The sequence below is a fragment of the Salvelinus fontinalis genome, chromosome 15 (genome assembly GCF_029448725.1).
Source record: "Salvelinus fontinalis isolate EN_2023a chromosome 15, ASM2944872v1, whole genome shotgun sequence".
NCBI lineage: Eukaryota > Metazoa > Chordata > Actinopteri > Salmoniformes > Salmonidae > Salvelinus > Salvelinus fontinalis.
Genome location: NC_074679.1, coordinates 45,740,103 through 45,763,611, shown reverse-complemented (window position 1 = coordinate 45,763,611; position 23,509 = coordinate 45,740,103). Strand labels below are relative to the sequence as shown.

At 43.0% G+C, this 23,509-nt stretch overlaps 1 protein-coding gene across 1 annotated transcript in view; it reads left to right on the top strand.

Moving 5' to 3' along the window:
• Window positions 1–1,333: 1,333 nt before the first annotated feature.
• dicer1 (dicer 1, ribonuclease type III) overlaps window positions 1,334–23,509 on the top strand; it is a 36,056-nt gene continuing 13,880 nt past the window's right edge. The window contains 22 exon segments of the mRNA XM_055863964.1: window positions 1,334–1,565; window positions 1,692–1,876; window positions 2,465–2,627; window positions 2,758–2,888; window positions 3,218–3,352; window positions 3,815–3,975; window positions 4,115–4,283; window positions 4,533–4,691; window positions 6,602–6,895; window positions 6,897–6,910; window positions 7,108–7,240; window positions 7,393–7,514; window positions 7,705–7,825; window positions 9,849–10,003; window positions 10,246–10,378; window positions 10,696–10,771; window positions 11,195–11,334; window positions 13,837–14,016; window positions 14,243–14,456; window positions 18,712–18,865; window positions 19,262–19,444; window positions 19,701–19,806. Of these exon segments, the coding sequence (XP_055719939.1) occupies window positions 1,763–1,876; window positions 2,465–2,627; window positions 2,758–2,888; window positions 3,218–3,352; window positions 3,815–3,975; window positions 4,115–4,283; window positions 4,533–4,691; window positions 6,602–6,895; window positions 6,897–6,910; window positions 7,108–7,240; window positions 7,393–7,514; window positions 7,705–7,825; window positions 9,849–10,003; window positions 10,246–10,378; window positions 10,696–10,771; window positions 11,195–11,334; window positions 13,837–14,016; window positions 14,243–14,456; window positions 18,712–18,865; window positions 19,262–19,444; window positions 19,701–19,806 (3,057 nt within the window). The 5' untranslated portion in view covers window positions 1,334–1,565; window positions 1,692–1,762.

The window sequence follows — 23,509 nt, the reverse complement described above, 5'->3', positions numbered from 1 at the left end:
TTCTAGATTAGATGAATGAAGCCCCATGTTAACCTGTTAGTTGATTGCATCCCCACTCCTCAGATATTGAGTCCTAAATTGCACCCTATTCACTATATATAGTGCACTACCTTTGACCAGAGCCTTTGGTACAGCCTTTCTGGGCTGTAGACATGCATTCTGCTTGTCGTGAGGAACTGCAGTATAGCGAATGCATTTTTTTCCGTGATTGCTATATCATTACTGCCTACTTCGTCAGAGTGGTCTGGTTCAGAAGTTGCGCTCTTCCCCAGACAGATCTTTGACTTGGAAAGAGCAATGAGAACCGGCGAAAGTTGAGGGATGTCAGCAGCATGCATTTAATTTGAGGCACGGCCTAGATGTACATAATCTGTTGGATTTGTTTTATTTATATATGCGTGTATGTGCTCTTTCTCTTCATGGAGTCAGAGACTGCATCCAATCCCATACGTTCCTTATATAGTGCACTACTTTTGACCGTGGCCCATATATGGGTTGGTTGTTTAGCAACAAAAACAACGCGCGCGCAAAATGGGACAAAACAGATGAGGTTGCCTGAGATGTTTGACAACATGTAAACTATATATTGTCTCCAATGTTTATTGAACACATAAATACATTAGCACAATGACCACTTGTCTCTCAAATACATCGTTACAGTTGTTGGTTAGCTAGCGAATCTTAGCCATATTAGCATTGCCATGAAATCAGTCAAAACACTTCAAAACAAGACATGGTATCAATAACAAGATGAAACAAGCTGATACGAGCCACGTACGATTCCCCACATGGCAGTTTCTTGTCATTCTTGCTAGCAATACAGAATTACAACAACAGGCTGACTCCTGTCCCATGGAAGCGTGCGCATTGTTTTCGTGACGTTGCCAGCCAACCCATCTACAGAGGCTTTGATCAAACGTAGTGCACTATATTCGGGATGTAGACAGAGAGAACGAGAGAGCCAACAGCTTTTAACCAGCAGCAAATGTGAGCACTCTATAAAAATGAGGGCTTGTGCTGGCTAAACTGAAATGACTTTTGGGATTGGTTGCAGCTGTGTTCTACAGCAGTGGTCAGGGCAGGCGTGTGGTCTTGATTTTAGGGTGGCAAAAATGTGTTGAAAAGCCAGTTGTCATCCAGAAATTAGATCCCCCCCCTAACCAGGTGCGCTCCCTTCTCCACTCTACACCAGCCCTCTCTCATTCCCTCCAAGCAAGATGTCTGTGTTCTCATTTATTTTCCCTCTCTGTCTGTGATTGCGGTTTAGGAAGGAAGAATCTTCAGCTCCTCAAGCACTGCCATTAAAGCCTTTCAACTGTGTAGAGGTAACATTGGTTTTACCTAACTAACGTGTTATAGCTAGCAATCCAGAATCTAGGACACTAGTTTTATTTGCTTTGGTGTAATAGGCCTATTCATGGATTTGATGTCTGGGGAGGTTGTGTATTTCTCTGTACAGCTCCTCTAGTTAAGATGTGGGGGAGTATGATGAGCTGATTGATGAGCGTTGATCATGAAGCCCAGAGTAAGTGCTGCCTGGTCCATCACAGAGTATGACCCTACCTGTAAGTATATACTTGTGTGAATAATAATATCATGTTTATTATTGATCTTGTCAATAATATTAGTAATGATTGTATTGTTAGTAACATCCAGCCTGCGTGATGCCTGTTTTTATTTTTTGGAACCAGTAAGTTTTAGAGGAAGAGAATGAGGAAATGAGATAGACTGCACCCCCAGCATCCCCCAGTCCTGAAGCAACATGTCAGGACTCCAGCTAGTCACCCCCGCCTCCAATCCCATGGGGCCTTTCTTTGGTCTCCCGTGGCAACAGGAGGCCATCCACGACAACATCTACACGCCAAGGAAATATCAGGTAAGGAAGGAGGAAGTCCAATTGACACTGGAGCTCAACTGACGTGTTTAAACTGGCACTTGACTATGCACTAGGGAAAAGATTGCAGTGCGTTGTACGTAGACATTGGTATCACTTTCCCCATTGATCTAATATCTGATAATGACAATAGCCTAACCTATGGAATAAAGATGTATACCCGCGCACGCAAATGAATGCTCCCGCAGTTTTTTGTGCAACACTTCGACTGGCTTGACAGAAGTGCTAACTCAAAGTGACACAACGACTAGGTTCCAGTTTAACAATGCCACCGTATTACAACAGTACATAGTCGCCATCACACTCAGGTCTGGTCCATCTCCAGTGACATTACTGTGCAGGCACACTAATAACAGAGTGATAGCACCGTAATAACAGAAACAATTGTAACTTAGCAGGAAGACCTTCGGGTCTAAATGTTGTTAAATAAACTGTGGGAACATTCGTCAGTGTGTGGGTATCTATCTTTATTTTATCTTTATTTTTATTTATTTTTTATTTGTATCCAATTATTGAGTGTGCTTGCACAACAGTTGAAACTAATGACTGTAACCTTCTCTTCCCTGCCAGGTTGAACTTCTTGAAGCAGCTCTTGAACACAATACTATCGTCTGTTTAAATACTGGCTCAGGGAAGACCTTTATTGCAGTAATCTTAACTAAAGAGCTTTCCCACCAAATCCGGGGAGACTTTGCCGAACATGGGAAGAGGACAGTTTTCCTGGTGAATACAGGTAGCTACATTTGGAGTCACAAAGAAATCCCCTATTCAGTGCATCCAAACGTTTCACACTTCTCCCAAAGGTATGATTGAGACCATGAGATTTCTCTGTTTTCCCCTCTTTTCTTGAATGATAAATAAAGCATCGTCTGTGATTCAGCAAGCAGCTATTGTTAGGACCCACTCTGATCTCCAGGTTGGAGAATACACCAGCGCGGAGAAGATCTCCTCATGGTCCGGGGAAAAGTGGAGCCAAGAAATGATCGAAAATCAGGTGGGGTTCATTGAACACAGATCTGGAAAATACCAATTGCTACCAATTTTGTCATATAATTACATTTGCCAGAATAATGTACCAATTGTTACCAATTACTTTCATGATAAATACTATTGGTAATAGCATTACTAAAGTGTTCCCCTCTCAATTTCAACAACTTTGAAAAAACACTGAATTCCCAGTGTCATTTCCATGAGGACTGGAAAGTTATCATTCTGTGGATGGACCCAATCAATGTCACGACACTGTAATCTATTATTCAAGGCAATATGCCATCCCTCCATCCTCCCCTCCACTCATTCTCTCCATCATTTCTGTTTTTCTAGGTGCTCGTTATGACTTGTCATATCTTCCTGCATGTGCTGAAGAATGGAGTGTTGCCACTATCGAAACTCAACCTGGTGGTGTTTGATGAGTGTCACCTGGCAATCACAGACCATCCCTACCGGGAGATAATGAAGGTACAATTACCGTCTACTCTACGTAGTTATGCATTCAAGTTTCCTTCCCTGTATGGCGAGAGCCAAAGCATTATGGAGATTGGAGTTTAGTCATTATATTATTCACCATTGGAAATGAGGAAAAAGTGTTGTCAGTCAACCTTCCTTATTAAACCTCGTTGCAGGCTGTTCAATGTTTTAGCATTTTCTGTCCTTGTATCTGTTTCTGCTATGTGAGTTTCACACAGTTTCAGTTATGTGAGGTCTGTCTCTATCTCTGTTTCAGCTATGCAAAGGCTATCTCTATCTCTGTTTCAGATATGTGAGGTCTGTCTATCTGTGTTTCAGCTATGTGAGAGCTGTCTCTTCTGTATCTCTGTTTTCATTTATGTGAAGGCTCTCAATCTCTGTTTCATTAATGTGAGGGTTCTCTCTCCTCTGTTTCAGTAATGTGTGATCTGTCTCTCGCAATCTTTGTTTCAGCTATGTGAGGGCTCCCTGTGCAGCCCTCGCATCCTGGGCCTCACAGCATCCATCTTGAATGGTAAATGTGACCCATCTGAACTGGAGCAGAAGATCCAGAACCTGGAGCGGATCTTAAGGAGCAATGCAGAGACCGCTACTGACCTTGTAGTCCTCGACAGGTATTGTAATAATACACACCATGGCCCGTATTCATCAAGCAACTCCTAGTAGGAGTACTTATCTAAGAGCAGGTCCCCGACTGTCCACAATCGTATTATTTAGGATCGAAAAGGGAAAACTGAACTGTGTGTGTCTCAGATATGCTTCCCAGCCCAGAGAAGTGGTGCTGGACTGTGGACCGTACCTGGACAAGAGTGGCCTCTCTGAGTGTCTGCTGAGCGAGCTGGATGAGGCTCTCCACTTCCTCAATGACTGCAACCTATCTGTGCCTCGAGAGGACAGAGACCCCACCTTCATAACCAAACAGGTCTGACCTTATATACATATCCAAGCTTGTATCCCAAATGGCACCATATTCCCTATATTTGTGCACTACTTTTATTCAGAGCCCTACAGCCTAGCCTATACATCTGAGAATTGTAATTGTCTGCTTTGTCTTTAATGTCACTTGTCTGCTTTGCTGCACAAGTTGTCGTTGTTAAAGAGAATGTGTTCTCAATTACTTACCTGGTTAAATAAAGGCAAAATAAAGAAATTTCTCCCTGCTCTTCCCGAGGTGCTGAGGGACTGTCGGGCAGTGCTTTTGGTGCTGGGGCCATGGTGTGCTGACAAGGGGGCTGGTATCATGGTGAGGGAGCTACAGAAGTACATCAAACACGAACAGGAAGAGATCAACAGGAAGTTCCTGCTCTTCACTGACACCATCCTGAGGAAGGTATGTCCAGTGAGCTGTCTATATGTCCAGTGAGCTGTCTACTCCTGTGTGTTTGATGTAAGGTATGTGTATACAGTTGAAGTCAGAAGATTACATACACCTAAGCCAAATACATTTAAACTCAGTTTTTCACAATTCCTGACATTTAATCCTAGTAAAGTTTTCCTGTCTTAGGTCAGTTATGATCACCACTTTATTTTAAGAATGTGAAACGTCACAATAATAGGAGAGAGAATTATTTATTTCAGCTTGTATTTCTTTCATCACATTCCCAGTGGGTCAGAAGTTTACATACACTCAATTAGTGTTTGGTAGCATTGCCTTTAAATTGTTTAACTTGGGTCAAATGTTTCGGGTAGCCTTCCACAAGCTTCCCACAATAAGTTCAGTGAATTTTGGCCCATTCCTCCTGACAGAGCTGGTGTAACTGAGTCAGGTTTGTAGGCCTCCTTGCTCTCACAAGCTTTTTCAGTTCTGCCCACAAATGTTCTATAGGTTTGAGGTCAGGGCTTTGTGATGGCCACTTCAATACCTTGACTTTGTTGTCCTTAAGCCATTTTGCCACAACTTTGGAAGTATGCTTGGGGTCATTGTCCATTTGGAAGACCCATTTGTGACCAAGCTTTAACTTCCTGACTGATGTCTTGAGATGTTGCTTGAATATATCCACATAATTTTCCTACCTCATGATGCCATCTATTTTGTAAAGTGCACCAGTCCCTTCTGCAGCAAAGCACCCCCACAACATGATGCTGCCACCCCCGTACTTCACGGTTTGGATGGTGTTCTTCGGCTTGCAAGCCTCCCTCTTTTTCTTCCAAACGTAACGATAGTCATTATGGCCAAACAGTTCTATTTTTGTTTCATCAGACCAGAGGACATTTCTCCAAAAAGTACGATCTTTGTCTCCATGTGCAGTTGGAAACCGTAGTCTGGCTTTTTGATGCCGGTTTTGGAGCAGTGGCTTCTTCCTTGCTGAGTAGCCTTTCAGGTTATGTCGATATAGGACTCGTTTTACTGTGGATATAGATACTTTTTTACCTGTGTCCTCCATCATCTTCACAAGGTCCTTTGCTGTTGTTCTGTGATTGATTTGCACTTTTCGCACCAAAGTACGTTCATCTCTAGGAGACAACGCGTCTCCTTCCAGAGCGGTATGACTGCTGCGTAGTCCCATGGTGTTTATACTTGCGTACTATTGTTTGTACAGATGAACGTGGTACCTTCCGGCGTTTGGAAATTGCTCCCAAGGATGAAACAGACTTGTGGAGGCCACAATTTTTTTTCTGAGGTCTTGGCTGATTTCTTTTGATTTTCCCATGATGTCAAGCAAAGAGGCACTGAGTTTGAAGGTAGACCTTGAAATACATCCACAGGTACACCTCCAATTGACTCAAATGATGTCAATTAACCTATCAGAAGCTTCTAAAGCCATTACATAATTTTCTGGAATTTTCCAAGATGTTTAAAGGCACAGTCAACTTAGTGCATGTAAACTTCTGACCCACTGGAATTGTGATACAGTGAATTATAAGTGAAATAATCTGTCTGTAAACAATTGTTTGAAAAATTACTTGTGTCATGCACAAAGTAGATGTCTTAACCGACTTGCCAAACTAAAGTTTGTTAACAAGAAATTTGTGGAGTGGTTGAAAAACGAGTTTTAATGACTCCAACCTAAGTGTATGTAAACTTCTGACTTCAACTGTACTAATTATCCCATGTGTGTATGTTGTGATTCGTGTTTAGTTGAGTTCCGTAAAGCACTTGGTGACAACTCTTCCTGTAATAAGGGCTATATAAATAAATAGTATTTTGTGTTCCTGTGCAATCTACTGTGTGTGTACATAGGCAGCTGAATTTCCCCTCTGGGTATAGGCTAGTAAAGTTATTTATTACTGGTATCCTAGGTCCACGCTCTGTGCGAAGAGCACTTCTCCCCCACTTCTTTGGACCTAAAGTTCGTGACCCCCAAGGTCATCCGTCTCTTAGAGATCCTCCATGAGTACCAGCCCTTCGAGAGGCAGCAGTTTGAGAGCGTGGAGTGGTACAACAACCGCAACGAGGACAACTACGTATCGTGGAGTGACTCAGAGGACGAAGATGAGGATGAGGAGGTGAAGGAGAAGCCTGAGGCTATCTTCCCCTCTCCATTCACCAACATTCTGTGTGGGATCATCTTCGTGGATAGGCGCTACACTGCCGGTCGTCCTCAACCGGTACAATTCTGGGGTTCAATGCCATTTTGGTTCAAATGTGTGATGCCTCTGCTACCTTGTCTACTTAGATTCTTCATTTTACACTGCTCAAAAGGACTTGTCACCATATAGGAAGAAAATAATAATAATATCTTATTTTGGGAGGATTTAGGTTGTCTTAATACCATTTCCATGATTATTGTCCCTCTTTGTGTCAGGCTGATAAAAGAGGCCGGGAAGCAGGACACAGAGCTGGCCTACATCAGCAGTAACTTCATCACCGGCCACAGCATCGGCAAGAACCAGCCACGCAACAAACAGATGGAGGTGGAATTCAGGAAGCAGGAAGAGGTAAGAACCAATTGACGCCATTTTGTATTTTCGGACATCATCCTATGTAGATACATCGAAATTGACCTACCCCTACATTTGTATGTCCATCCATCCATCCACCCATTTTTCCATCTATCCACGCCTAACTACCTTACATCATCATCCCTCAGGTTCTGCGTAAGTTCCGAGCCCACGAGACCAACCTGCTCATAGCGACCAGCATCGTGGAGGAAGGAGTGGATATTCCCAAATGTAACCTGGTGGTGCGGTTCGACCTGCCCACTGAGTACAGGTACAGCACTGCTTGTCTATCCACTTCCTTGTTGCTTCCTGCCCATTGTGCTATTTTATATTGTTGTTGATATTATTACTCTTCCCCTCGCTTTTCTACATAGTTTTGTCCTTCCTTTTTAATCATGTAAAGTGTGTTGTGACCCCTGTTAAATGCACTTCAAATAAATGTTGACTTGACTCAACTGCAGGTCCTACGTTCAGTCTAAAGGCCGAGCCAGAGCTCCTGTATCCAACTACATCATGCTGGCTGACAGTGAGAGGACCAAGACCTTCGAGGATGACCTAAAGACCTACAAGGCCATAGAGAAGGTGTGGTTTTCAGAGCCTGTCCTCAATACCTCAATGTGTGTGTCTGTCTGAGGAACACAGGGATTCTCAGAGATTGTTGTCTAAGTATGCATCTGCAGTGGAAGTCGGAAGTTTACATACACTTAGGTTAGAGTCATTAAAACTCGCTTTTCAACCACTCCACAAATTTCTTGTTAACAAACTTTAGTTTTGGAAAGTCGGTTAGGACATCTACTTTGTGCATGACACAAGTAATTTTTTCCAACAATTGAATACAGACAGGTTATTTCACTTATAATTCACAGTATCCCAATTCCAGTGGGTCAGAATTTTACATACACTAAGTTGACTGTGCCTTTAAACATCTTGGAAAATTCCAGACAAGGCCTACCTTCAAATTTGGTGCCTCTTTGCTTGACATCATGTGAAAATCAAAAGAAAGACCTCAGCCAAGACCTCAGAAAAACAAATTGTCGACCTTCACAAGTCTGGTTCATCCTGGGGAGCAATTTCCAAATGCCTGAAGGTACCACGTTCATCTGTACAAACAATAGTACTTAAGTATAAACACCATGGGACCATGCAGTCGTCATACCGCTCAGGAAGGAGATGCGGTCTGTCTCCTAGAGATGAATGTACTTTCGTGCGAAAAGTGCAAATCAATCCCAGAACAACAGCAAAGGACCTTGTGAAGATGCTGGAGGAAACAGGTACAAAAGTATCTATATCCACAGTAAAACGAGTCCTATATCGACATAACCTGAAAGGCCGCTCAGCAAGGAAGAAGCCACTGCTCCAAAACCTCCATCAAAAAGCCAGACTACGGTTTGCAACTGCACATGGGGACAAAGATCGTACTTTTTGGAGAAATGTCCTCTGGTCTGATGAAACCAAAATAGAACTGTTTGGCCATAATGACCATCGTTATGTTTGGAGCAAAAAGGGGGAGGCTTGCAAGCCGAAGAACACCATCCCAACCGTGAAGCACGGGGGTGGCAGCATCATGTTGTGGGGGTGCTTTGCTGCAGAAGGGACTGGTGCACTTCAGAAAATAGATGGCATCATGAGGTAAGAAAATTATGTGGATGCATTGAAGCAAGATCTCAAGACTTTAGTCAGTCAGGAAGTTAAAGTTTGGTCTCAAATGGCTCTTCCAAATGGACAATGACCCCAAGCCTTCAAAATTGTGTCAAAATGGCTTAAGGACAACAAAGTCAAGGTATTGGAGTGGCCATCACAAAGCCCATAAGCCCAATCCCATAGAACATTTGTGGGCAGAACTGAAAAAGCGTGTGAGAGCAAGGAGGCCTACACACCTGACTCAGTTACACCAGCTCTGTCAGGAGGAATGGGCCAAAATTCACCCAACTTATTGTGGGAAACTTGTGGAAGGCTACCCGAAATGTTTGATCCAAGTTAAACAATTTACAGGCAATGCTACCAAATCCTAGTTGGGTGTATGTAAACTTCTGACCCACTGGGAATGTGATGAAAGAAATACAAGCTGAAATAAATTATTCTCTACTATTATTCTGACATTTCACATTCTTAAAATAAAGTGGTGATCCTAACTGACCTAAGACAGGGAATTTTTACTAGGATTAAATGTCGGGAATTGTGAAAACAGAGTTTAAATGTTTTTGTCTAAGGTGTATGTAAACTTCCAACTTCAACTGTATATAGGTAATAGGGTGCCATTTGGGATTAAGCCTAAATTATCTTCCTGTTTTTGCTGATTATGGTTTTACCATAATCCACTCAATTATGTTCAATTGATTGGTGTGTCTGTTTGGGGAACACTGGTTTTCAGAGCCTGTCCACAAGGGCCATCCTTGAATTATATGCGAGGTCATTGGTGAATGCTGCTTAATTGTGGAAGTAAACCTTTCATGTAAATCAAGTTTTGATGTCAAGGGGAGTTTGACGTGTACGTTTGAGAAGAGGAAAATGGGATCCCTGATGTAAAAAGTGTTTCTGTGTTTCTCTACTAGTATTGTGACAACCCTAATACTGATGACTCTAGATCTTCTCTTGATCTCTCCAGATTCTGAGGAATAAGTGTTCCAAGGCAGCTGGGGTCGGTGAGTTTGAGGTGGAACAGGAGCTGGATGATGACAACATCCTGCCTCCCTACGTGCTCCGCTCTGAGGACGCAGGGCCCCGCGTCACCATCAACACGGCCATCGGACACATCAACAGGTAAGAGGAAATGGGGACTGCTTTGCTTCTGTGAAAAATCTAAAAAGGGTTCTAGAAAGGGCGCTTCGTGGCAACAAGACTAAATTCACTGAGAACAAAATAAGTTGTCTCAAAATACTATAATTAAAAGCTGGCGATGTTGCTAAATTGGATTTGAAGATTCCATTTTTGTTGGTTCTTGTTTTCATTTTGCTGTTGGTGGTCTGGCGTGCTAATGTCCCTCTCCCCCATGGCTGCCCCAGATACTGTGCCCGTCTGCCCAGTGACCCGTTTACCCACCTGGCACTCAAGTGTAAGACCAAGGAGCTTCAGGATTTGCGCTACCAGTCAACCCTCTACCTGCCCATCAACTCCCCTCTACGGGTGCCCGTCGCTGTGAGTCTGCGTCCTTTCGTCATTGATTGGATTTATAGGTTTGCATCCCAAATGGCACCCTATTCCCTATATATTCCAGCTCTGATCAAGTGTAGTGCATTATACAGGGAAAAAGGTGCATTTTGAGACACACATAATTATACAGTGCTTCCAGGTGCTCAAAGGGCTGTAGTAGGCTACATAGTAAGCAGGAAATTCACCTCATCCACCAGCATTGTGTAGCACCCACTGTTTCTATTCGGGACGTCAAGATTCAACTAATGGTGTGTATAATGGATGTCTTTGAGACAAATGTACACTTTGTTTTGTCACTGCAGGGGCCGACAATGAACTGTGCAAGACTGGCAGAGAAAGCAGTAGCACTGCTTTGTTGTGAAAAGCTTCATAAAAAAGGTAAATAAAATGCAGCTATTTGATTGGTAGAATATTATTCTTGTAGTGCTCACTGCTAGCCTTGGTACCAGTCTGTTTAGCTAACATTCTACTACTTGTACTCTGTCATTATGCCAAAGATTATGCCATGTTTAGCATGACCGGAGTGGAATGATAGCTGAACAGACTGGTACCCAGACTAGCTCACTGCAGCTAGTCCCAGATTGTATCTCTCCCTCCCCATCTCTCTTTCTGTCTTCCTCCCTCAAATCTCCCTCCCTCTCTCTTCAAGCCTGTGGGGAATGTAATTGAATTTGCTGGGGTGGGGGGTTCTCTGTGTGGTGCGAGAAGAGGGGAACCTGGTATTAACTGCTGTGACATATTTAACTTCATTTTGCCAGTAGGTAAATAGTAGGTAAATCTCTCTCTCCCTCCCTCCCCCAGGTGAGTTAGATGACCACTTGATGCCTGTGGGGAAGGAGACAGTGAAGTATGAGGAGGAGCTGGATCTCCATGATGAGGAGGAGACCAGTGTTCCAGGCAGGCCAGGATCCACCAAGAGGAGGCAGTGCTACCCTAAAGCTGTGAGTACTCATCACTAATGCATCCCAAATGGAACCCTATTCTCAATACACTGAACACCTTCCTAATATTGAGTTGTACCCCCTTTTGCCCTCAGAACAGCCTCAGTTCATCGGGCATGGACTCTACAAGGTGTCAAATGCGTTCCACAGGGATGCTGGCCCATGTTGACTCCAGTGCTTCCCACAGTTGTGTCAAGTTGGCTGGATGTCCTTTGGGTGGTGGACCATTCTGTATCACAACCGGCCGTGATTGGGAGCCCCATAGGGCGGTGCACAATTGGCCCAGCGTCGTCCGGGTTTGGCAGGTGTAGGCAGTCATTGTAAATAACAATTTGTTCTTAGCTGACTTGCGTAGTTAAATAAAGGTTAAATAAATGAGAAGATCTTGATGCACATAGGAAACTGTTGAGCCTGTAAAACCCAGCAGCGCTTGGCACCCTTTACCATGCCCCTTTCAAAGGCATCCTCTGAATGGCACACATACACATACATATATCCATGTCTCAAGGCTTAAAAATCCTTCTTTAACCTGTCTCCTCCCCTTCATCTACACTGATTGAAATGTATTTAACAGGTGACATCAATAAGGGATCATAGCATTCACTTGGTCAGTCTATGTCATGGAAAGAGCAAGTGTCCTTAATGTTTTGTGTACTCTGTGTATACTGTAGTGCAGTACTTTTTACTGGGGCTGTTTTCCATTGGTGATACAGTGCCTTGCAAAAGTATTCATCCCCCTTGGCGTTTTTCCTATTTTGTTGCATTACAACCTGTAATTTAAATTGATTTTTATTTGGATTTCATGTAATGGACATACACAAAATAGTCAAAATTGGTGAAGTGAAATGAAGAAAAATAACTTATTTATAAAAATTCAAAAAAATTAAAAGCTGAAAAGTGGTGCGTGCATATCTATTCACCCCCTTTGCTATGAAGCCCCTAAATAAGATCTGGCGCAACTAATTACCTTCAGAAGTCACATAATTAGTTAAATAAAGTCTGCCTGTGTGCAATCTAAGTGTCACATGATCTCAGTATATATACACAGTATATATACAGTATATATATTCTGAAAGGCCCCAGAGTCTGCAACACCATTAGGCAAGGGGCACCACCAAGCAAGCGCCACCATCAAGACCAAGGAGCTCTCCAAACAAGTCAGGGACAAAGTTGTGGAGAAGTACAGATCAGGGTTGGGTTATAAAAAAATATCAGAAACTTTGAACATCCCACGGAGCACCATTATTAAAAAATGGAAAGAATATGGCACCACAACAAACCTGCCAAGAGAGGGCCGCCCACCAAGACTCACGGACCAGGCAAGGAGGGGATTAATCAGAGGCAACAAAGAGACCAAAGATAACCCTGAAGGAGCTGCAAAGCTCCACAATGGAGATTGGAGTATCTGTCCATAGGACCACTTTAAGCTGTACACTCCACGGAGCTGGGCTTTACGGAAGAGTGTCCAGAAAGAAATAAGAAAACATGTTTAGTGTTCGCCCAAAAGCATGTGGGAGACTCCCCAAACATATGTAAGAAGGTACTCTGGTCAGATGAGACTAAAATTGAGCTTTTTCGCCATCAAGGAAAACGCTATGTCTGGCGCAAACCCAACACCTCTCCTCACCCCGAGAACAACATCCCCACAGTGAAGCATGGTGGTAGCAGCATCATGCTGTGGGGATGTTTTTCATCGGCAGGGACTGGGAAACTGGTCAGAATTGAAGGAATGATAGATGGCGCTAAATACAAGGAAACCTGTTTCAGTCTTCCAGAGATTTGAGACTGGGACGGCGGTTCACCTTCCAGGAGGACAATGACCCTAAGCATACTGCTAAAGCAACACTCGAGTGGTTTAAGGGGAAACATTTAAATATCTTGGAATGGCCTAATTGAAGCCCATTACCACAATCCAATTGAGAATCTGTGGTATGACTTAAAGATTGCTGTACACCAGCGGAACCCATCCAACTTGAGCTGGAGCAGTTTTGCCTTGAAGAATGGGCAAAAATCCCAGTGGCTTGATGTGCCAAGCTTATAGAGACATACCCCAAGAGACTTGCAGCTGTAATTGCTGCAAAAGGTGGCTCGACAAAGTATTGACTTTGAGGGGGTGATTAGTTATGCACGCTCAAGTTTCATTTTTTTTGGTCTTATTTCTTGTTTGTTTCACAATAAGAAATATTTTGTATCTTCACAGTGGTAGGCATGTTGTGTAAATCAAATGATACAAACCCCCCCAAAAAAATCTATTTTAATTGCAGGCTGTAAGGCAACAAAATAGGAAAAATGCCAAGGGGGGAATACTTTCGCAATCCACTGTATGGTGCCTCTCATTTAAATGGTGTGGAACTGCTTCCTCTCCTTGGCTACTGTCTGATTCTCTTCACCCAGAAGTGTTCACTCGTTCATTCCCTCCCCCATGGATGTAAACACAATTCACCGGTGTAGAAATGAGGGTGGAAACTCGTTTTCACCAATCCAATGCTGTTTTCACCCCAGATACCGGAGTGTCTTCGGGACAGTTACCCTGTACCGCAGCAGTCTTCCTACCTGTATGTGGTCGGCATGGTCCTCACCACCCCTCTGCCTGATGAGCTCAACTTCCGCCGCAGGAAGCTCTACCCTCCAGAAGACACTACCAGGTGCTTCGGCATCCTGACCGCCAAACCTATACCTCGGGTAAGGAACACACCTATCTCAGTTTCCCTTTTCATTGTTTCCGGGCTGGTCCTCAAAGCAATATTTAGGGATGCAAACATTAACAATTTCTATTGAAACTGATCGAGAACATATTTTTCTAGGAAGCAACAGCTAGACAGCAGGGCCCACTTGATTTTCCAAAGTTAGTATGGCCTTTATTAAGTGTACGTTGAAACTCACCTAACCCCCTCATCCCTCTCCACAGATTCCCCATTTTCCTGTTTACACACGGTCTGGTGAGGTGACCATCTCCATCGAGCTCCAGAAGGCAGGGTTCACCCTGAGTGCTATCCAGCTGGACCTGATCACCAGATTACACCAGTACATCTTCTCTCACATCCTCCGCCTGGAGAAACCTGCTTTGGAGTTCAAACCCACGCAGGCCGACTCAGCCTACTGCGTTCTACCTCTCAATGTTGGTGAGTTAGTCTGCTGTGTGCTACCTCTTAATGTGGTGAGTGAGAGCCCAACGTTGCGCACATACTGTAGGCCTTACTCCATTAGTAAGCCTATGGGTGGGTACCAAATGGCACTCTATTCCCTTTTATAGTGCACTCATTTTGAGCAGGGCACATAGGGATGCGTACTGTGTCAAATAGAGTTGGGCGGTGTACACATTTTCATACTCTGTCTTCCCGGGATTAACGGTATTACCAGTAGTGCACACAAGGGGCGAAATGTATTTTAAAATGTGAAAAAAGCCCATAAAACGTAATTTACCAGAATGCTAACAAAATTCTAAGTACTAAAGAATCCCCATAGCAGATGCTAGGTAAGTGCTATCTAGCAAATGCAATACTTTACTTCTGAGACAGACAGCTCAGCTCATAAAGTTACGCAAGTATCTCAAAATGCAGTTTGCAGCACACACAAAATAAATCTTAGACAGGAGGGATCTTAATCCAGGAGGGAATTGTCTCTGCTGCTGTTACACAAGCTAATGTTAGCAAGTTAGCAAAACACATCTGGAGAGAATTTATTTGACACATTTTAGATAGTTACCTTAATAATTATAAGATCTATAGCTGGCAAACATTATTATTGAAATTCATAGAAGTGCAACTTGATCTCCTCACTTAAGTTACGCTGCAGGAGTGATTCACCTCACGATGCTCCCATTTTGCTCATTGTGCTTCTATACAAACAAAGCTGACTGTCTCAAGCAGCTGTTTTGGGAAATTATTACTGGTAAGCTTCATAGTGAAAGATAATCTAACAGGCAAATGTATTAATCTGCTTTATATATTACCTAGTGCACAAGTTGACTGCATGTATTTACAGTTGAAGTCGGAAGTTTACATATACCTTAGACAAATACATTTAAACTCAGATTTTCACAATTCCTGACATTTAATTCAAGTAGAAATTCCCTGTCTTAGGTCAGTTTGGATCACCACTTTATTTTAAGAATGTGAAATTTCAGAATAATAGTAGAGAGAATGATTTATTTCAGCTTTTATTTTTTTCCATCACATTTCCATTGGGTCAAGTTTACATACACTCAATTAGTATTTGATAGCATTGCCTTTAAATTGTTTAACTTGGGTCAAACGTTTCGGGTAGCCTTCCACAAGCTTACCACAATAAGTTGGGTGAATTGTGGCCCATTCCTCCTGACAGCTGGTGTAACTGAGTTTGCAGGCCTCCTTGCTCGCACATGCTTTTTCAGTTCTGCCCACAAATTTTCTATGGGATTGAGTTCAGGGCTTTGTGATGGCCACTCCAACACCTTGACTTTGTTGTCCTTAAGCCATTTTGCCACAACTTTGGAAGTATGCTTGGGGTCATTGTCCATTTGGAAGACCCATTTGCGACCAAGCTTTAACTTCCTGACTGATGTCTTGAGATGTTGCTTCCATATATCCACATAACTTTCCCTACCTCATGATGCCATCTATTTTGTGAAGTGCACCAGCCCCTCCTGCAGAAAAGCACCCCCAAAACATGATGCTGCAACCCCCGCTTCACGGTTGGGATGGTGTTCTTCGGCTTGCAAGATGTTCTTCGGCCCCTTTTTCCTCCAAACGTAACGATGGTCATTATGGCCAAACAGTTCTATTTTGGTTTCATCAGACCAGAGGACATTTCTCCAAAAAGTGACATTTTTGTCTCCATGTGCAGTTGCAAACCGTAGTCTGGCTTTTTAATGCCGGTTTTGGAGCAGTGGCTTCTTCCTTGCTGAGTGGCCTTTCAGGTTATGTCGATATAGGACTCGTTTTACTGTGGATATAGATACTTTGTAACTGTTTCCTCCAGCATCTTCACAAGGTCCTTTGCTGTTATTTTGGGATTGATTTGCACTTTTCGCACCAAAGTACGTTCATCTCTAGGAGACAGAACGCGTCTTCTTCCTGAGCGGTATAACTGCTCCATGGTCCCATTGTTACGGCTGTCGTCGGAATGAGACCAAGGTGCAGCGTGGTAGGCGTACATATGAATTTATATAAACGAACACCAAAAAAACAAGAAAGATAAACAACACGTAAAGTAATGTAGCGCTAAACCAGCAACTAACAAAAACAAGATTCCACAACAGCAAGTGGGAAAAAGGGCTGCCTAAGTATGATTCCCAATCAGAGACAACGATAGACAGCTGCCTCTGATTGGGAACCATACTCGGCCAAAAACAAAGAAATAGACAACATAGAATGCCCACCCCAAATCACACCCTGACCTAACCAAATAGAGAAATAAAACGGCTCTCTAAGGTCAGGGCGTGACACCCTTGGTGTTTATACTTGAACGTGATGAACGTGGTACCTTCAGGCGTTTGGAAATTGCTCCCAAGGATGAACCAGACTTGTGGAGGTCTACAATTTTTGGAATTTTCCAAGCTGTAAAACTTCTTATGGCTGCAATCCCGCTAACGGGATCGATATGACAACAGCCAGTGAAAGTGCAGGGCGCCAAATTCAAACAACAGAAATCTCATAATTAAAATTCCTCAAACATACATGTGTCATATCATTTTAAAGGTAATCTTGTTGTTAATCCCACCAAAGTGTCCGATTTCAAATATGCTTTTCAGCGAAAGCACTACAAACGATGATGTTAGGTCACCACCAAACCACAATAAGCACAGCCATTTTTCCAGCAAAATATAGCAGTCACAAAAAGCAGAAATAGAAATAAAATTAATCACTAACCTTTGATGATCTTCATCAGATGACACTCATAGGACTTTATGTTACACAATACATGCATGTTTTGTTTGATAAAGTTCATATTTCTATCAAAAAATCGGAGTGTACATTGGCGCGTTACATTCACTAGTTCCAAAAAAAGTGATTTTCCATAGCCACATCGTTTCAACAGAAATACTCATCATAAATGTAGATGATAATACAAGTTATACACATGGAATTATAGAAATACCTCTCCTTAATGCAACCGCTGTGTCAGATTTCAAAAAAACTTTACTGAAAAAGCAAACCATGTAATAATCTGAGACGGCGCTCAGAACAATAGCCAAATTAGCCGCCATGTTGGAGTCAACAGAAACCAGAAAATACATGATAAATGTTTCCTTACCTTTGATGAACTTAATCAGAATGCAGTCCTAGGAATCCCAGGTCCACAATAAATGCTTGATTTGTTCGATAATGTCCGTTATTTATGTCCAATTAGCTACTTTGGTTAGTGCGTTTGGTAAACAATTCCAAAGTCACAAAGCGCGTCCACTATAACGTGACGAAATGTCCAAAAGTTCCATAACAGTCAGTAGAAACATGTCAAACGATGTACTGAATTAATCGTTAGAATGTTGTTAACATCTTGAATAACGTTCCAACCGGAGAATTAGATTGACTTCAGTTGAGCGATGGAACGGAGCTGCCTATCACGTGAACGTGCGTGGTCAAAGCATGGTCAGCTCATGGCAGTGGTGACTAATTCCTGTCTCCTTCGGCCCCCCTTCACATTAGAGTCATCAGACAAAGTTCTATTGACTGTTGACATCTAGTGGAAGCCGTAGGAAGTGAAAACTCATCAATATCTCGCTGTAATTTCAATGAGAGCATGGTTGAAAATCTGCCACCCTCAGAAAAAATCCAAACAGGAAGAGGAACTTCTCAGGTTGTTGCCTGCCATATGAGTTCTGTTATACTCACAGACATAATTCAAACAGTTTTAGAAACTTCAGAGTGTTTTCTTTCCAATACTAATAATAATATGCAAATATTAGCAACTATGACTGAGGAGCAGGCCGTTTACTCTGGGCACCTCAGTGCACCTTTCATCCAAGCTACTCAATACTGCCCCTGCAGCCATAAGAAGTTAAAAGCACAGTCAACTTAGTATATGTAAACTTCTGATACAGTGGGTCAGATTAAGTGAAATAATCTGTCTGTAAACAATTGTTGGAAAAATTACTTGTGTCATGCACAAAGTAGAGGTCCTAACCGACTTGCAAAAACTATAGTTTGTTAACAAGAAATGTGTGTAGTGGTTGAAAAACAAGTTTTAATGACTCCAACATAAGTGTATGTAAACTTCTGACTTTTTTTTTTTTAAGCGGCATTGGAAAATCATACTGAGGGTGTTTCGAAATACCCTGGGATATGGTGTAAATACGGTATACCACCCAACCCTAGTGTCAAATCAGCTAATTTCCAATGTCTGAAAGTATTCATTCACCATGTAAACTTCCATTGTTTACATTTTCTCTACTTCCAGTTGAGGATTCCATCACTCTAGATTTGGACTTTAAATTCATGGAGGACATAGAGAAGTCTGAGGCTCGTACTGGCATTCCTACCACCCTGTACACCAAGCAGAACCCCTTCACCTTCAAACTGGAAGACTACCAAGACGCTGTCATCATTCCACGGTACGCTGCTTGCTTCACCTTGCTTCACCTTACGCTGCTTGCTTCACCCCTCCCTGACTGAGGAGCCAAATAGCTCCCTGTATACAGTGCACTTCTTTTGACCAGGGTCCATAGGGAAGAGACTTGATTTAAACAGCATACAATTAATTTGATATGAGCCATAAGATTATACACTGAACAAAAATATAAACGCAACATGTAAAGTGTTGGTCCCATGTTTCATGAGCTGAAATAAAAGATCCCAGAAATGCTCCATACGCACAAAAAAACATTTCTCGTTCAACCGGATATTAGGAATGTGTCCTTCATGTTTTTTTTACACTAAGTGTATATCTTCACTGTTCCATTTATGGCAACCCTTGACCTCTAATCCCTGTCTCTCTCTCTCTCTCTCAGGTATCGTAACTTTGACCAGCCTCACCGTTTCTATGTGGCTGACGTTTACACAGACCTCACACCACTTAGCAAGTTCCCGTCGCCGGAGTATGAGACTTTTGCTGAGTACTACAAAACCAAGTACAACCTGGACCTATCCAATGTAAACCAGCCACTATTGGATGTCGACCACACCTCCTCACGGTGAGAGAGAGGAGAGGTGAAGGAGATGGGGAGGGAGAGGGGGAGGAAGGAGGGAGAGAGAGGAAAATGTATCTTATTCATCTCCATCATCATAAGGATGCCCTTATGAGGTCTCTCAGACCTCCACGGATGGTGGGGGGAGCACCATCAAAATAGAAAGATATGGGGAGAAAAATTTATCTGTACCTTTACACCCATGAAGGTTACTGTATCTGAACTACTGTATAACTCATCCAGTTCTGACCTCTGCCTGCAGACTGAACCTCTTAACCCCTCGCCACCTAAACCAGAAGGGGAAAGCACTGCCTCTCAGCAGTACAGAGAAGAGGAAGGCCAAGTGGGAGAGTCTACAGAACAAACAGGTAATCTAGTCTACATACAAAGCCATGGATCCACCTTCCACCATATTTAGAGATGAAGACTAACTCTGAAGATGGTTTAAAACAGGGTTCCCCAACTGGCGGTCCGTGGGCCGAATTTGGCCCGCTGGTGATTGTATTTGGCCCCCCATGTTTTCTGAGCAAATAAACATTTTTTTCTTTAGTTTTTTTAATTGTTGGACGTAAAAGACTAAAAACATCAGCAAATCAGCAACATTTTGGAAATCTGTTCAAAGTATTCCCACGCATAATTTATGATCGTATACAAATGTATGCAAGGTTTCAAATTATTATGTTTTTGCCAAAGAGTGAAGGAAAAGCAGCCAACAAGTGCTCAGCATATGTGGGAACTCATTCAAGACTGTTGGAAAAGCATTGAAGGTGGTAGAGAGAATGACAAGAGTGTGGAAAGCTGTCATCAAGGCAAAGGGTGGCTACTTTGAAGAAACTCAAATATAGAATATATTTAGATTTGTTTAACACTTTTTTGGTTATTACATGATTCCATGTGTTATTTCATAGTTTTGATGTCTTAAACTATTATTCTATAATGTAGAAAATAGTCAAAATAAAGAAAAACGCTTGAATGAGTAGGTGTGTCCAAACTTTTGACTGGTACTGTAGGCGAGTGGGTAATCCGCCTCTTCCATCAGTCCTATTAGCCAATGTGCAATCATTGGATAATCAAATGGATGAGCTCCGATCAAGACTAACCTACGAACGGGACGTTTAATAACTGTAATATCTTTATGTTTCACCGAGTTGTGGCTGAATGACGACATGGATAACGTACAGCTGGTTTGGTTTTCTGTGCATCGGCAAGATAGAACAGCTGCTTCCGGTAAGACAAGGGGTTGTGGTCTGTGTCTATTTGTAAATAACAGCTGGTGCAGGAAATCTAATATTAAGAAAGTCTCAAGGTTTTGAACCGCCTCAGGTAAAGTATCTCATAATAAGCTGTATACCACACTATTTACCAAGAGAGTTTTCATCTATATTTTTTGTAGCTATTTACCACCACAAACCTTTGCTGGCACTAAGACTGCACTCAACGAGCTGTATAAGGCCATAAGGAAACAAGAAAATGCTCCTAGTAGCCGGGAACTTTAATGCAGGGAAACTTAAATCTGTTTACCTAATTTCTTCAAGCATGTCATATGTGCAAAAATCTAGACCACCTTTACTCCACACGCAGAGATGCCTAGAAAGCTCTCCCTCGCCCTCCATTTGGCAAATTTGACCATAACTCTATCCTCCGGTTTCTTGCTTACAAGAGAACTCTAAAGAAGGAAGCACCAGAGACTCGTGCAATACGGAAGTGGTCAGATGACGCAGATGCTAAGCTGCAAGACAATTTTGCTAGCACAGACTGGAATTTGTTCCGGGATTCTTCCAATGGCATCGAGGAGTACACCACATCAGTCACTGGCTTCATCAATAAGTGCATCAATGACGACATCCCCACAGTAACCGTACGTACATATCCCAACCAGAAGCCATGGAAGCCCAACCAGTGCTGCCTCTTTCAAGGAGCGGGATTCTAAGAGCGGGATTCGCTTATAAGAAATCCCGCCATGCCCTTCGACGAACCATCAAACTGGCGAAGCGTCAATATAGGACTAAGATTGAATCGTACTACACCGACTCTGACGGATCGTCGGATTTTGTAAACTATTACGGACTACAAAGGGAAGCACAGCCGCGAGCTGCACAGTGACAAGCCTACCAGACGAGCTAATTGACTTCTATGCTCACTTCAAGGCAAGCAACACTGAAGCATGCATGAGATCACCAGCTGTTCTGGACAACTGTGTGTTCACACTCTCCCTAGCTGATGTGAACAAGACCTTTTAAACAAGTCTACATTTACAAGGCCGCAGGGCTAGACGATTACCAGGACGTGTACTCTGAGTATGCGCTGACCAACTTGCAAGTGTCTTCACTAATATTTTCAACCTGTCCCTGACTGAGTCTGTAGTACCAACATGTTTCAAGCAAACCACCATAGTCCCTGTGCCCAAGAACACCAAGGTAACTTGCCTAAATGACTACCGACCCATAGCACTCACTTCGGTAGCCATGAAGTGCTTTGAAAGGCTGGTCATGGCTCACATCAACACCATTATCACAGAAACCCTAGACCTTCTCCAATTTGCATACCGCTTCAACAGATCCACAGATGACGCAATCTCTATTGTACTCCACACTGCCCTTTCCCACCTGGACAAAAGGAACACCTATGTGAGAATGCTATTCATTGACTACAGCTCAGCGTTCAAAACCATAGTGCCCTGAAAGCTTATCACTAAGGTAAGGACCTTGTGACTAAACACCTCCTGGATCCTGGACTTCTTGACAGTCAGCCCCCAGGAGGTAAGGGGTAGGTAACAACACATCTGCCACGCTGATCCTTAACACGGGGACCCCTCAGGGGTGCGTGCTCAGTCCCCTCTTGTACTCCCTGTTCACCCACGACTGCATGGCCAAGCATGACTCCTACACCATCATTAAGTTTTCCTACGACACAACAGTGGTAGGCCTGATCACTGACAATGGTGAGACAGCTTATAGTGAGGAGGTCAGAGAGCTGGCAGTGTGGTGCCAGGATAACAACTTGTCCCTCAACGTGATTAAGACAAAGGAGATGATTGTGGACTACAGGAAAAGGAGGGCCAAGCATGTCCCCATTCTCATCGACGGGGCTGTAGTGGAGCAGGTTGAGAGCTTCAAGTTCCTTGGTGTCCACATCACCAACAAACTATCATGGTCCAAACATGCCAAGACAGTCGTGAAGAGGGCACGACATCACGTGCCCAATTCCCCCTCAAGAGCCTGAAAAGATTTGGCATGTGTCCTCAGATCTTCAAAGTTCTACAGCTGCACCATCGAGTGCATCCTGATAGAAGGTAGTGTGTACGGCCCAGTACATCACTGGGGTCAAGCTTCCTGCCATCCAGGACCTCTATACCAGGCGGTGTCAGAGGAAGGCCCCAAGAATTGCCAAAGACTCCAGCCACTCTAGTCATAAACTGTTCTCTCTGCTACCTTACGGCAAGCAGTACCGGAGCGCCAAGTCCAGGTCCAAAAGGCTTCTTAACAGCTTCTACCCCCAAGCCATAAGTCTCCTGAACAGCTAATCAAATGGCTACCCGGACTATTTGCATTGACCCCACCCATACCCCCACCCCCACCCCCATTTTTACACTGCTGCTACTCTGTTTATTAGCTATGCATAGTCACTTTACCTCTACTTACATCTACATAATACCTTAATTACCTCGACTAACCGATGCCCCCGTACATTGACTCTGTACCGGTACCCCCTTTATATAGCTTCGCTACTGTTATTGTATTGTTGCTCTTTAATTATTTATTTTTCTCTTTTCTTTTTTATTGTATTTAGTTTTTCTTTAAACAGCATTGTTGGTTAAGTGCTTGTAAGTAAGCATTTCACTGTAAGGTCTACACCTGTTGTATTCGGCGTATGTGACAGATAATATTTGATTTGATCCCTGGTCTAGAATCTAGATTAGAGTATGTTGGAGAACTATCTTCTCCTACTTCTAGAAATATGTTTCCTCCCCTCCACAACTTGGTCACAGAGCTGTGTGCCATCCACCTCATCCCAGTATCTACTTTATCTCTGGCCCTAGCCTACAAACATCTGGAAGGATGTCGAATTTTC